Genomic DNA, 15,612 nt, shown 5'->3' with positions numbered 1-15,612 from the left:
TGCCCCCGAAAGCAGGCTCTGTCCCTTTAAATGGGTTGTAGCAGTGGGGGAGGGGAACTGGCCGGAGCTGGCATTGTCCAGTTTGAACTGAGCACCGGAAGTGAAGGGGCAGGGCCAGGGCCGTGCTCTGAGCCCCGGGCCATTGTCCATCTCCGACCAGGGCACTAGCCACCCCCCTGGCCAACCCTCTTTATCTCCTAGAAGGGGAGGCTACCTCTTCAAATGAGGAGATCTCCTACTCTAGTTCCCACACCAACTCCACTATGGGGAGGGGAGCACACTTTAGGATGGAACTCTGAAACGAGGAGGGTCTGGGAACCTAAGAGTGTCCGGAGTACTGGAGGAAATGCTTCCACCCACCTACCCACTTAGTCCTTCTCTCAGCAACGAAAAGGGACAGGGTGGGGATAGGGGCAAGCTGAGGGCAGCTGACAGAGAGAAGAACACACTACAAGCCTCTTTGGGTTCCTAATGCTCTCCCAGGGAGGTCCACGTGGGGCCAATTTTAGACAGATGTGGAAAGAAAGAAGGAAGGATTCTTTACACAGAATCAATTAGGAGTGCTTTGAGAGATCCAGAAAAACTCAGTCGGAAACTCGGAGGCAGAGACATTAAGTTAGGCAGAGACAGACAGACTTTGGGAGGTAATGCCTTGGTCAGGACTGGAGATCAGCCCTGCTGGGTCTCCAGCCTCCCCCCTGCTTCCCCATCCCAGGCTTCCTAGTGTCCTGAACTCCAGGTCTATCTAAGCACACGGGGGTGGGGGTGAGGGCGGGTCAGCGCCAAGCAGCCGGGTCAGCTCCGAGGCCTGAAGGGGAAGGGAGGGGGAGGGGAGCGTAAGGGCTGGGGGAGGGGGAGGGCTCATCCATTTCTCCCTTGACAGGTGGTTTGTGTCTCTGATTGGCCAGCGCTGCCAGGCTCACACCTCCCTCCCCCAACTCTCTGGAATGTATAATTATCTGCGCGGGGGGTGGGGGTGGTGTGTGAGTGTGTGTGGGAGCAGTCACATGGTTTTAAAACTACCCCCCCACACAGGCCCCCCACCTGTATGCTGCTTTGGGGACCCCTACCGAGTCCTTAAAGTGCAGGATCCCAAATTCCGGGGTAGTCAATACTTCTAGGGCTGATGGCCCCCATCTCCAGATGTGTGTGTGGGGAGGGGGTGTCAAACCTCAAGGTTCTGAGAAGGGACACCCCAGAGGTGTCAGAGACCGCAGGGGTGGGGGAGGGCCGGAGCTGGAGCCGAGGGAAAGGGAGGGGAAAGGAGAGGGAGGGGAGGGGAGGGGGCTACCCGCGGGGGGTTGGGTCATTGTCTTTTAGAATTTGGGAGCCTTTGAAAAGCCGTGGGCCCTCCCACCGCTATTGTGCTGGGGAAGATGTAGCAGCCTCTTCTCCGAGCCACCCCTTTGCCTCCGGACTTCTCTGGGGCCAGCAGCGGCCGGACCAGGGGCCCGGGGCCGCGGGCTCAGCCGACTACCATGGGCTCTGTGTCAAACCAGCAGTTTGCAGGTTCGAGCTGGGGACGTGGTGGGGACACCTTAGGCTGAAGGGGCGCCCAGGAGCCACATAAAAGGGAGGTGGGGAAGTGTCCCCAGGCTGGCTGAAGGACCCCAAGTCCGGGTGGCCTCTTGCTTCAGGGGGCCACCTCTGGGGTAAGGAACCCTGGTGTCCCAGCGGCGTGCAGGCAAGGCTACAAGGGCAGGGGGGCAAAGAGAAGAGGAGGGACCTGTCTGGCCGTCTGTCCCCGGGCAGCATGTTGTGAGAAGAAGAGCAAAACTTTCGGGGCACCACTGGCCTCAGTGTAAGCCTGGGGAGCGCGGGAGGCTGCCAGGACAGCTCTTTTTTCACTGGCTGCTTGGTAGCTGCAGCCTGGATGTCCACCCACGAGGGCTGGACATTGGGGTCTCCATCCTGGGTCTCCGAGAGGGCCCTCCAATTCCGTGGTCCCCCATCTGAGCGCCCTCCCAATCTCCAGGTGGCTGCGCCAAGGCGCCAGAGGAGTCGCAGGAGGACGCGGCCGGGCCCGCAGAGGAGCCCCAGCTGCTGCACGGTGCCGGCATCTGTAAGTGGTTCAACGTGCGCATGGGGTTCGGCTTCCTGTCCATGACCGCCCGCGCCGGGGTCGCGCTCGACCCCCCAGTGGATGTCTTTGTGCACCAGGTGAGACCGATTCTCGTAACTTTGCCGGGGGAAGGGGATGTTGGCGCGTATATCCTAGGGTAGGCGGAGGGACTTGGTATTGGATTGAGGGAGATAAGAGCCCTCATTGTGCGTTCCCATCTTTGCCATGGCACCCCAGTTCTGAGTCCCCGTTAATTCCAATGGGACAAGAATGCAGGCCAGAGCCGATTATAAGCACCCCCCCACCCCTTCCAGGAACCCCTCTGGTTTACCACGTGTCTGTTACCTCTTTCCCCTGGGAAGGGGGCAGGGGGCAGGGAGGTGACCCCATGTGGCAGAAACTAAGGTTGTATTGTGCTTGCCGGTGGGGGGAGGGCGAGCAGGCCGGTCAGGGAAGCACATGCCTGGCCAGATCAGGGCCCTGAGCGCCCAGCGCCTTTCACTAACGTGTGAATGGAGCTCCCCAGGAGAGAGAGAGGAAGGAAAGCCTACTCCAGGACCCAATGGTAGTAAAGCTGAGAAGTCAGCTGGGTCTCCTCACCCAGGTGGTCACCCAAAACTCAAGCCCTGGGGTCTGGTGGGTTTGGCAGATCCTTGAAGGATCTCTTTGGGGACTTGAAAACTCCTCCAGAGGACCTGTCTCAGGCACACAACACACTTCTCTGACTGTCCAATTTGGTGGCTTTTGCTGTCCAGTTCCTACTAGGAAGGAAAATCTAAGGAGCCCAGGCCCTAGATCCCTGGGCCAGGCTGGGAGGGAGTTAGGTCGCAACCCCAAGTTCTCAGTTAAAGCAAGGCAACACAGTAGGGGTGAAATTCAGTGTCGCAGGGCAGGGGGTGGAGGGAGGCTAGCCTCTGGACCTATTCTCCTCAGCTTGGCATTTATGGCCCTAGACAGCCATTGATTGCTAGCCTAACATTCTTAGCCTCAAACAAGGAGTCAGAGACTTCACATTTCCCTCCTCCCTGGCCTCCCCTTCCTCTCACCCCATCCTGAATATCTTAGAAGCATTCCGGTGGTCCTGGGACACCAGCCACCCCTAACAACCGTGTAAAGGAAGTTGCTGCCTGTGTCCCTTCCCCCTTTGGAGTTTAGGGCTGGACCTGGGAAGAAGAAATTGCTAATCCCAGGTCCAGGAGGTTGACACCCAGGCCGGGCAGGGAGGGGTTACTTCGGGGAGGTTGGCTTTAGGAGGTGTGGGGGAGGGGAAAGGAGGATGTGGGGATTAAGGGTTGGAGCCTGAGGGATGGTATTCTGGAGGGGGAGGGGTGGAGAAGGGAGATGGTGGGTGGACTGGTTGGAAGCAGCAGGGAAGTCTCGGAACACAGCTCTCAGTGAGGACGTAGAGTTGGGGGATAGAGGATGCAGGGAGATGGGGACCCGCCAGTTAATGTTGGCAACTTGGGGTCACTGGGATACTCAAACATCTGCCAGGAGGGCCTGCGAAGAATGCTTACCTACCCTCTTGCTGCACCCTGTTCTACCTCCCTTACCCCATCAGACATCTAGTTCTGGCTGGTAGCTTTGCCCCCTTCCTGTCTCATTTACATATGTGAATGATAACCCACAGGAAGTAATTGTGGGAGAAAGAAGGGAATTGGCCTCTTTAGATCTATTAAATCACTTTATTACAGGAACCACCTTTGAATGGCCCTCCACAGCAGGGTGGCCAGCTCCCCTACTCTCCCATTTATCTGATCACAAAGAGATTAAAATCTCTCCTGGTCTGGAGATAGACTGGACAGCTTCCCCAATTTTGGGAGGCTTGGAATAAGAGTCAGACCCAACATTTTCTTGCCTTCCTTCTAAAGGCTGCTAAATTAGGGAGGGGCTGAAGGGAATGTAGCCCCTCGTCATCTAGGATTCCTTAGTGATATCCAAATCCCGAGGAAGGTTTTCCTGAGCAAATGGACCCATGCCTCAGCCCACTTAAACAGGATCGAAAGCAACTGAAAGTCTTGCATGGCACAGAGGAAAGCAGGGACCTTCCGGCTTGGGGAGTAGAGCCCACAACAAGCCTTTTCAGATGGGTTAGCTGGGAGATGATCTGGACTTTGGGGTTTTTGAATGTCTGGGGGCAGTCCACAGTTGAATAAGTTATCAGGAGGGAGTTGAACTGGGACAGGAGTCAAGAATTTGTAACCTCACTACCACCACCACCACTACTTCCCGCCTCAAACAGTCACAGGATACTGATGGAAATTCCCTGAGCCTTACCCGGTAGCTCTGTCTTTATGAGAGCACATGGCTGGAGCTTAAGTTGATCCTCAAACCCGACTGTAGCAGTAAGTTAGACTAGTGATTCCAGTCCCTGCACTTGAGAAATCTGAAATAACTCTGGAAATCTAATGTAGATGCAGGATGATCCCTAAAAATTGTTCTGGGGAAGAAAGTGTTCCCAAAGTGGAGGGAGGGTAAGACATTTCTCTTTAATAAGAAAACCTCCCCTTCTTTTGCTGCTGGTGGTGAGCACTCCGGAGTTGGGGTGTCCGTGGTGAGAAGGATAATTGTCCTAAGAAAACATCTGCCAAGGGAGAGGATCAAGGGAGTCTTTCTAAGGAGAGAGGAAGGAGGAAAGCAGTTTAACATTTCCTTTTCCCTGCAAGATTGGGTCTTTTGGTTCCCAACACACTGTTCACTGCTCCCTCAAACAATTTACGCCCCCCCAGGAGTGGGAAAGAAAACCCACCCTTAGCCTTTAAAGAAACCAAACAAACCAGAAAGCAAGGAGATTTCTCAAAGCCTTTTTATGCAGCCACAAGTCTTCGGATCTAGAACTCGCTGCCTGTCCCTGGGGTGCAGGCGAATTTAAGAATGATAATAAAGGCAGACAGCCAGCCCTTAAATCAAGGTTTATCAACCTCAGCACTACTGACATATTTTGAGCAGAATAAGTCCTCGTTCTGGGCATCCCTCAGTTGTGACAACCAGAAATGTCTCTAGACATTGCCAAATGAAACACAATTATACAGGGGAAGCTGGATCAAGAGAGAGCTAAACCATCTCCTGTTTTCCTGAGATTGACCAAGAATTCTGAGCACTCTGTGGCCATTTTAAGAGTTTGGGCTTAACTCATGCTTCCTGGGGCTCAACTTCCAAACTCCCAAGATTTGTAGAAATTTGAAAATGAGAAAAAGTCCCTGCTTTCTCCTGCAGCTCCTCAGAACTCAAATATGTTTAAAATGGCTTTCTGGCTAAAATGCTGCGTTAGAAGGCTTGGAGGCAAAAGAAGAGCCCAAATTTGACCCAGGGACTGAGTTTGGGTTAGGCGAATAAGTTTTCAGTACTAACTGTTGAAACTGCTGAAGCCATGAGGCTTCCTTTTTCTGAATGGATGATTGTGGGAGGTGAGAGCAACTCCAGGCAATGTCCAGATTAGGACTCTGGGGTTTGGGGGGAGGGGAGAATGTAAAGGGATCTTTCTCACCTGGTTTATAACCTTACTGGTGCCTCTGATTACTCACTTCATGTCTAGTTAGTGATACACTTGTTTATTCTCTCCCCTAACTAACCTGTAAGCTCTTTGAAAAGAGGGACTAGCTGTCTTAGTTTTCTAGTACACACATGGAGGGCTGAAGAAATGAACAGGAAGGAGTAAAGGGCTCCTGAAGAATCAGGAGTACACTAACGGTTTGGGGTCTTTGTCAACAGAGGTCTTCCTTCAGAGAAACAGACAGGAGATAGGGAAGGAATGTTAACTGATAGCTGCTCTTTCTAGACTAGTGTCTAGAATGGTTGTGGTTGAACCCTAGAGAGGATCCTCTTGTTTTTGTTCATGGACTGGAAACTATGGGTTTGGTGGTCATTCATTAGTCATTTCATTTCCATCTTAACAGGAAAAATCTGATTTTTTTTAAGTGAATCACTTTGATTTTTGGAAAGTTGGTAGAGACTACATGGGTTAGTTTAAGCAATTTGAGATCTTCTTGGGTCCTCTTTCTGAGAAAACATGCTTTCTACACAATGTCCCAAGAAAAGGTTGTGCCACCATCCTAAGCGAAGCTTCCAAGATGAGAAACTTGTACCTTGTAGTTGGTGGCACTACTGCTTGCCCTGTAAATGGTTTTCAGAGACTTGACCCAGGGCTAAGTCACATCTCAACATTCCTAATTCCACTGTCACACTCCCTACTCTACTGGAATTCCCTGTTTTGGGGGAAAACTGCCCAAGGCAAAACCTCCACTCCTTCTTCCTGCAGGCAGGAATAACAATTACATTCTATGTTAAGTCCACCTGGGAGGGCAGAGGAGGTGGAGGAGGAGAAGGAGAAAACTTTCAGGAATAGTCTGCAATTAGCACAGACTAATTTTAAATTATCTCAGTTTGGAGTTACTTAATTCAAAGAGGAAACCAAAGTCCAAGGAGAATGAATGGCTTTTGTCAACAGTAGAGCACAACTGGGTTTCTGGCTTAAAACTCCAGGATCCTTTCTTCGGCACCCCTTGAATGGGTGAGGGCTGGGTGAGAAGTAAGCCCTCCATCTTTATAGGGACCCACCCTGGGCTGCGTCCTCATTAGAGTTCAGTCCCTTTGAAACTCCTTCCTAAGTACAGAGGGGAACTGCCCTAAGGAGCTGGGAGATAAATTTAGCTGAAGTCTTGTTTGCAGTTTGGAACCAAGCAGCTCCTTCCGTTCTTCCTGCTCCTTGCTCCCTCTGGCTGCCTTTGTAGAGACTAGGCTGATGAGCAGCACCATCTGGTGGAGAACTCCAGGCAGGAGCTGGTGGTCCTGGCCGTGTTTGAGCAGAGGTGATGTGGGGGGTTGTCTGCTTGCAGACTTTGATTCTGGACACATCTCTTTCCCCCACCCTCCCTGACACACACCATCAAATAAATGGCTTCTGGGAGAACTTGTTGGTTTCCTAGCCCTACCAAACCCTACCTTCAGGAATGAAGCCCAGGCTGGACTGTGAGGATACCTCAGGACTGAGTCATTAAAATTACTTTCATCTGCCTTTCATTTTTTAAATATAGCTACCAGGAAATTTTAAAAAATATATATATATGCAAATTGTATTATTGCATAACCCTAGCTATAGGGTAAGGCTGGTTGCAATCGGCCCCTCTGCCTCTCACTGTGAATTTGGGCAAAGTGCTTAACCCCTCTGTCTCCAGGACCTCAGCTTTAACATGGGGTTATAAGAAGGCCTACCCCACAGGTTTGGCGTGAGGCTTAAATGCATTACAACATGTAAAGTGCTTAGAACATTGCTTAGCCTGTAGTAAGCATAATAAATATTAGTAATTTTGGATAGCAGAGAACTTAGTTTAATCCAAAAATGTTTGTGCACAGCTAGGCACCTAGAACTGAGGGTATAGCCATGCACTTTATTGTCTTGAGCTAGAATGGCGCTGGGTGTTGCAGAAAAGCCAGGAACCCCAATTTCGATCCCTGCGACCAAAACAAGTATCCTGAAATTTTGACTCTGGGCCACTTCTGTAGAAAGGAGTGACGTGACTAAAATGGGCAATGTTGGAGCTGGATGGGACCTGGTTATCATTAAGTCTGATCCCCCGCTTTTACAAATAGTTAAGAGCCAGAGCTCGTCCAGGTTTCATAGAGCAAGTTGAGGGAAACTCAAGTTGCAGTGTACTTTTTTTACTCTTCCACATTGCCTGTGTGACCCTAAGGTCTCATCTATCTCTAAACTTAGAAAAGCATAAGTTGATGCTGAGGGAAGGTTAGAGTAGGTAGTGGTGAGGTATTTAGGGAGCAGAAGGCCTAAGTCCTTCAGGACCATCCAAAAAAAAGTACCTCTTGCAACTTTTCTGCCTGATTAAATGCCATCTTCCCCATGCAGTTGGCTACCACCCTCCTACCTATAACAAGTTAGGAAAGGAAGATGGGAGGCCTGCCTCCCCGACTCATCTTTAAAATAATTTATCTGGGTAAATAACCCTAATTCAGGTTCCTGTGTAAAGGATTTGACTGAAGGCAGCTGAGGGGATGGGGTCCTGTGTAGTTCGATCCCTGGAAGGGTGAGATGGCAGGTCAAAGAGAAGGAAAGATGGCTGCTGGTAGTGACTTTGGCAGACCCAGCAAGCTTGAGTGGGGAGGAAAGGTGTCTCTGTATCCATTTCTCTCACGGTGACCATAACCCCAACGTGGAGAGGAAGGAAGGAACTGGATGAGTGTGGTGAATGAGCGGGGCGGGGGGGAAGTGTCGGTGGAATCTGCAGCCTCTGGAACTCCAGGAATCTGCCCACCAGAACCAACCAGTGTCAACTCTTTGTTTCCTCGGGCTGGGCTCTATTGGGGGAGCTCAAGCCTTGCCCCTCCCCCTAAGGCCTTTTCTTTTTTGGAGGGGATGGGGAGAGCAGCAGGGCCCTGCTTTGTGTGTGGTTGGGGGTGGGGTGGGGGTGGGAGCAAGAATTTCAGGCTCCTTTCTGATGCAGGCCCTGTGAGGCCAGCTCAGTGGGGTTGCACAGTGATTACCTATCTGATAAGAGAAGAATTCAAACTATGTGTTGTAGAAAGGGGCGGGAGGGGGGCGGATCCAGGAGCCACCCCTGGAGACCACCAGTCGAAATTTCAACTGGTTCTGGTGAGGTGCCTGCAAGGTTTTTGGTTTGTTTTTACCTCTTCAAAAGTCTTAAACAGACCTCAAATCCTCCAATGATGGAGTGGGTGACCTGAGAGGACTGGTCAATTTCATATTGTCCCCATTTATATCCCCCCGCCGCCCTGTCCTCCTCACACTAAGCCTGTGAGGTGTAGCTGGAGGAGAGTGCTACCTTCAGTAAACTGGAGTGCAGAGGGGATTTTTTCTGTTTCCACAGATGGTAATAAAAACCAGAGTCAAGATTTCAAGTCTCTTGACACTTGGTCCTCACTGTTACCCTGCCCTGATCCAGTCCGAAGAGGTTGATAATTGCCCCTCACTGAAGATTTACGTGTGGCAGGCTATGTTTTAACTACTTCTCATGCGTGAAATCTCAAGCACCACCATAAAATTAGTATTTACTCCATTTTTCAGGTTAGCACAGAAAGGAGGGAACAGGCCCTCAGACTCCAAACCTTTGTTCTTAATCACTTATCTGCTGGATCACAGGTAGAACTGGGAGCGTCTGAGCCTCAGAGCCAACTAGGCAAATGGGAGAAGCTGGGATTACTTGGGTCAAGAATGCTCTTGGTCTGGCTCCTCCAGCCCCTCCTGACCCACTGGCTTGTCCCCGCTCAGGAAGACACAAGTCAGATCTTCAAATTCAGGGTAGTTACTGAGCAACAGGGGAGGGGAAAGGGCCTTTCACCTTTTTCTGCAGTGTTTTTATTTCCTGCTCTAAGGTTCTACCCCCTCCCTCACCTCAACATTAGAGTGGGGGAGGGGAGTCAGCATGTCCCTGGCTGTTCCTGTGGGAATAAAAAGTGAAAGGATCTCCAACCTTTGGAATGTTTCTGTGATGGGACTGGTGGACGAAAGCTGCAGATAAGGATACATGGCGTATTTGTTGAGCACATTCTTGATGTTTCCATGCCTGCATAATCTTCATTAGAGCCTTCGGTACATAGTTTACTATTAGCCCATTCTCTCTGAAGGATCTGAGGCCCAGAGGTGAATGACTGACCAAGGTCACGCAGCCACAAATTGAAGAACCAGCAGTTCATGAACCCAAGCCTGTGCTCTTAACCAATTACCTCAATGGAAGTTTTGTCTTAAGTGGTACCATCCAAATTAGAATGTAAATGAGGAACTGGGGATCCCATCTGGCTAAAGAGCATGTTTTACCTAAGTCCCAGTTTGAAATATATCACCCCTCCCCCCACAGCCACCAGCATAAAATACTGATGCCGCTTATTCATGTTCTCTCAAGCTAGGACTAGGTGCAAAGCGATCTCTTTTGCTTCTCTGAACCCCATTTTCTATGATGACTGCACCTTGTTGAAATTTGACACGTTCTTTGGATGTTTCACTATAATGGAGGAAGTCGTGGTGAAGTCTATTCAGGGTAGGCTCTGGGAGAAGCTTTCACCTCCACTAATGTGTTGCCGTTGATGCAGTAAGTGGTAAGGTGGAATGGGCTGTGAGCTTTAGATCAGGAACCCTGGGTTCTTCTGACCCTGGTTTTACCATTCAACTAGCTGTATGAATAACTCTTCTTTTTTCTTTTTTTGAAGGCTGCCAGGCTCTTTGCAAGTGTCAATATTTTTAAACTTTGGTATGAACATCCAGTGTTTTAATGGGATTGTTCCACATATTATTCTAAATCTTTTTCCTTTTAACAATACTGTCTGGTTATCTTTTTAAGTCACATAATTAAAATCTACCTCCTTGTTCATTAATTTATCCAAAAATGTGCTCGGCACTATTTAGGTTTCAAAATGCAGAAGCGAACATAATGGCTGCATGGTATATTTTTTTAACCAATGTGATATTGAACATAGGTGTCATGCTAAGTCCTCCTGCAAATTACCTACTTATATTCTGTTCAGTAACTTTTTTCTTACTAATTTATAGGAGCTTTTTTTTTTAAGATTGGCACCTGAGCTAACAACTGTTTCCAATCTTTTTTTTTCTGCTTTTTCTCCCCAAATCCCCCCAGTACATAGCTGTATATTTTATTTATTTATTTATTTATTTATTTGAGGAAGACTAGCCCTGAGCTCACATCCATGCCCATCTTCCTCTACTTTATATGTGGGACACCTACCACAGCATGGCTTGCCAAGTGGTGCCATGTCTGGCGCCCGGGATCCTAACCCGCGAACCCTGGGCTGCTGAAGCAGAGTGTGCCAACTTAACCACTCGGCTATGGGGTCGGCCCCTATAGTAGCTTTTTGTAGTTTTATCAGTCTAATTATCTGTCTTGACTTTTAAGTTTTTGGGGTTTTGTTTAACATTTAGATGTTTAATTCTGCCAGAATGTATTTTGCATACATATGACATAAAGTATAGAATTCTGGTTTCATTTCCAAACGGATAGCTAATTTTCTCAACCGAATTTATTGAATTGTTTTCCTCACCTTCTGATTTCTCCACGTATACTTGGATCTCCTAGCGGACTTCCCCTTATAATCTACTGATCCATCTGCTTGAGTCATACTCTTTCCGTCAGCTTTCAGCAACATTATTTTGATATCATTTCAAACTTGGAAAAAGGTTGCAAGGATAGTACTAAAAACTCCCATATAACCTTTACCCAGATTCATCAATTCTTAACATTTTGTCCCATTTTCTTTATCATTCTTTTTCTTTGTGCTGATAACATTCTTTTTTTCTTCTTAACCAAAAGTTGCAGACATGAAGCACCTTTATCTCTAAGTATTTCAGTGTGTATTTTCTAAAATAGGGTCATCCTCTTACATAATCTCAGTATAATGATTAAAATCAGGGAATTTGACATTGATACATTTGTCTACATTCCATATGCAACTTTTGTCAATTGTCCTATTTTTTCCTGTTCCAAGATCCAATCCAGGATCATGCGTTGCATTTAATTGTTCAGTTTCTTTACTTCTTCAGGCTTTGTCGTTCACGACCTTGACATTTTATATTTTACAATTTTAAATTTGTTGATTCTTAATAAATGCCGTGTTTAAGAATTTTCCAAGGCCAGCCTGGTGGCGTAGTGGTTAAATTCACACATTCTGCTTGGGCAGACCAGGGTTTGCTGGTTCGGAGCCTGGGTGCAGAACTACACACAGCTCATGAAGCCACGCTGTGGCGGTGTCCCACGTAGAAGAACTAGAACTTTACAACTAGGATATACAACTATGTACTGGGGCTTTCAAAAGAAAAAAAAGGAAGATTGGCAACAGATGTTAGCTCAAGGCCAATCTTCCTCGCCCAAAAAACATAAAGGAAAATTTTCCTTCTGTTCTATTTTACTTAGAACTTTAAATGAGAATAGCTGCAAAAAATGCTATGGCATCTGTTAACATAATGATTGTTCTTTGTTAATGTTATGTAGATTTCTTATTCTTTTTTTTTTTAAGTGTGCTTTTTTGTCGAAGAAGATTGGCCCTGAGCTAACTTCTGTTGCCAATCTTCCTCTTTTTTTCCCCCACCTCAAAGCCCCAGTACATAGTTGTATATCCTAGTTGTAGATCATTCTAATTCTTCTATGTCAGATGCCTCCACAGCATGGCTTGATGTGTGGTGCCTAGGTCTGCGCCCAGGATCCAAACCAGCAAACCCCAAGCTTCCCAGGCAGAGTGTGTAAACCCAACCACTCAGCCATGGGGTGGCCCCTAGATTTCTTGTTCTTAATTGTCTCTTGAGTCACAGTTTATTTACTGATAAAATGAAAGTGTTAGGGGCTGGCCCTGGGGCCGAGCGGTTAAGCTCGCACGCTCCGCTGCAGGCGGCCCAGTGTTTCATCGGTTCGAATCCTGGGCGCGGACATGGCACTGCTCATCAAACCACGCTGAGGCAGCATCCCACATACCACAACTAGAAGGACCCACAACGAAGAATATACAACTATGTACCGGGGGGCTTTGGGGAGAAAAAGGAAAAAATAAAATCTTTAAAAAAAAAAAATGAAAGTGTTATCACACTTGTTCTTCCTACTTGACAGGAATAGGTGTATGCAGTTTTCTATTTGTTTTTGTTGTGATGATAACGTTAAAATCTACCATGTTTCCCTTCCCCAGAGTAAGCTGCACATGGAGGGCTTCCGGAGCTTGAAGGAGGGTGAGGCAGTGGAGTTCACCTTTAAGAAGTCTGCTAAGGGCCTGGAATCTATTCGAGTCACTGGCCCTGGTGGGGTGTTCTGTATTGGGAGTGAGAGGCGGCCAAAAGGGAAGAACCTGCAGAAGCGCAGATCAAAGGGAGACAGGTATGGATTGAGAGGCAGCTTATGGAGGTTGATAGGGACATGCTGGGGATGAGGATAACTCTCCTAATCTTGCCCCTTTCTAGGACCAGGTTGCCAAACATAAAACGAAGCCTGTGGTCCCTGGCAACTTCTGGTGGTGGGGTACCTGCTGTGGATGTGGGAGACAAGGAGAGGGCAGTATGTGAGGAGGGCACTTGAGATGACCTAGCCTTCTATTTAAGACAAGTAATTTTGCTCTGTGAGCTCTAGCCTCGATTAAGTAGAGTCCGTGATACAAACCTCTCTTGATTATTTTAGAACTAAAGGAGACCACAGATGTGAAAGTATAAGCGGCCGGGACAAGATGGTGTATCTGTATCTGTTGCTTCTTCAGGTCTCCAAATGGCTGGTTTCTTTCATCTTAGCTCTGTGCTCTAACAGATCATATAGTCTGACTCCTTCAATTTCTTCTATATTTTTAATGAATGACAGGTACCATTTTTTAAGGGTATTGTCAAGTCTTAACCTGTCCCCCAAATTGCAGTTGCCAGTTGAGGTCTGTGATTTCTATTCTTGATATCTCGGTATTTCCAAGTTGACATGAATCTGAAGATATCATCTAGACAATTACAGACTTGTAAAGGACTTGAAGATACCTAGTCATATTCCTCCTTTTTTAAGTGGGGAAATTGGTTTTCGGGAAGGGTAGTGAGTTTAGTAAGAACCTGGACCAGAGCCCCAGGTGTCCTCACTCAGGAAGGCTTCTGATCTCTTCTCACTTTCTCTCATCTTGACCATCTTGCTTTGACCTAGGTGCTACAACTGTGGAGGTTTAGACCATCATGCCAAGGAATGCAAGCTGCCACCCCAGCCTAAGAAGTGCCACTTCTGCCAGAGCATCAGCCATATGGTGGCCTCGTGTCCACTGAAGGCCCAGCAAGCCCCCAGCTCACAGGGAAAACCAGGCTACTATCGGGAGGAAGAAGAGGAGGTCCATAGCCCTGCCCTGCTCCCAGAGGCCCAGAATTGAGCACAGTGGTTGGGGGCTATCCTTTTTGCGATCAGGAAGTTTTGAGGAGCAGGCATCAATCGGCAGAGTGGAGAAAGTGGGGAACAGGGTGGGTAGGGGGTAGCTGGCACTGCCATGTATCTCAGGCCGGAGTTCACAGCATCACCCCCTCTTCCCTGTTGGTGAGAGGAAGGGGTGAGGCAAAGGAACTCCAACCACGCTCTATCCAAATGCACATGAGGGCTTGGGGGAGGGGCAACCCTCTCTGCATGCTTTATCTGAGTCTCCACCTCCATAATCTCTAGCTTTTGAACATGACCTGGACAGGGAAATTCTTTTCCCTTCAAAGAAGGATACGTAATAATATTTCCCACGGCAGAGTAAAAAATTGAGCATGAGACCAGACGGATGGACCCTACCCACAAGCCACTACATTCTATCGGGAGGGAATCTCTCAGGGGTAAGGCAGGGTTTTTCCACGTCTTTTCCCTCATAACCCACTCTTGGGATAAGGTGCTGAGAATTGTCCCAAGCAGTAGGTTGTGACATAGGCAAAAGAGGTGGCTTAGGGAACAGCTGCAGACCCTCTGCTCCTAAGTTCACTCCCACCCCATTCTGGGCCAATACAATTTTATTTATTTGCTCCCTTGGATGGATAACTGCACCTTGGGTCCCACTTTCTCCAGGATGCCAACTGCACTAGCTGTGTGCGAATGACGTATCTTGTGCATTTAACTTTTTTTCTTAATATAAATATTCTGGTTTTGTATTTTTGTGTATTTTAATCTAAGGCCCTCCTTCCTGCACTGTGTTCTCAGGTACATGAGCAATCTCAGGGATGAGTCGGCAGCAGCTCCAGGTCTGCACAGCAGGCATACTTTTTGTTGTATCACCATGGAGAACAACTATTTGGAGTGCACAGCCTATTGAACTACCTCATTTTTGCCAATTAGAGCCGACTTTTCTGCCACAGTGTCCTTGAAACCCCTCCACTGTCAATGTTTCATGGGAGACTAGGTTTTAACTGGGTTGCCCCGTGATTTGATCTCCTACTGGAAGATTGGAAATTGGTCTGAACAGGAAAAGCTGGTGCAGAGAGGTTAGGAGAGGTTGGGCCAGGGGAAAGGCCCAGTGGGGAAGCCAAGGTTACATGAGAGGTGTCCATATATGTGACAGGATTCCTGTTCCTGACCTCTGATCCCAGGGCATGGGACTCAGTTTACATACCAGATCCATCCTTCAGTGGATTGGGCTAGGCCTACCATGCACAACAGGGTGTGTTTTTTGTAAAAAATGTGAGTTGGTAACAATAGGTTTTAAGAACGATAACCTCTGTACCCATCTTGAGCTGCCCAGGGATGGATAAATGAAGCAAGAACAAAATCCTTGACCTTTAACAGTTCTGGGCTTTTCCTCCTTGGCTTCCAGAGAGACCACAGCAATGGCTCCTTTGTGGTGCCTAGAGCCAGCATCCTGCCCTGCTGCACCAGTGATGTGTGCTGTGGTAGCTAAAGGAGAAAAGGGGGTTTCGTCTACATGCTGTGAGATCACCGCAAACCTACCTCACCGTGTTGAAACGGGGCAAATGCAATAGACCGCATTGGGTGATGTGTGTCTGATCTGGGTTCTTGTCTCCCCCAATTGCTGCCCCCCTCTAGTTATTGTATTTGTCTGGGCTTTGTAGGTCTTCACAAGTAGCTGATTTGGTGATTGCTAGGTGGCCT

At 48.3% G+C, this 15,612-nt stretch overlaps 1 protein-coding gene across 1 annotated transcript; it reads left to right on the top strand.

The window, feature by feature from the left end:
• The first annotated feature begins 1,478 nt into the window (after positions 1-1,478).
• Positions 1,479-13,909, top strand: LIN28A (lin-28 homolog A). The gene is made up of 4 exons (XM_046660216.1): positions 1,479-1,509; positions 1,976-2,160; positions 12,716-12,900; positions 13,693-13,909. Exons 1-4 carry the CDS (start codon positions 1,479-1,481, stop codon positions 13,907-13,909), a joined length of 618 nt encoding a protein of 205 aa, XP_046516172.1.
• Positions 13,910-15,612: the final 1,703 nt, after the last annotated feature.

This window comes from Equus quagga, chromosome 5, assembly GCF_021613505.1.
Source record: "Equus quagga isolate Etosha38 chromosome 5, UCLA_HA_Equagga_1.0, whole genome shotgun sequence".
NCBI lineage: Eukaryota > Metazoa > Chordata > Mammalia > Perissodactyla > Equidae > Equus > Equus quagga.
This window is presented reverse-complemented; position numbering and strand designations above follow the sequence as displayed.

Excerpts from the sequence above, each read along its gene's own strand:
- LIN28A (XM_046660216.1), top strand. The coding sequence starts at position 1,479 with ATGGGCTCTGTGTCAAACCAGCAGTTTGCAG. Across the intron at positions 2,161-12,715 it reads TGGATGTCTTTGTGCACCAG|AGTAAGCTGCACATGGAGGG; the intron begins GTGAGACCGATT and ends TCCCTTCCCCAG. Across the intron at positions 12,901-13,692 it reads CGCAGATCAAAGGGAGACAG|GTGCTACAACTGTGGAGGTT; the intron begins GTATGGATTGAG and ends GCTTTGACCTAG.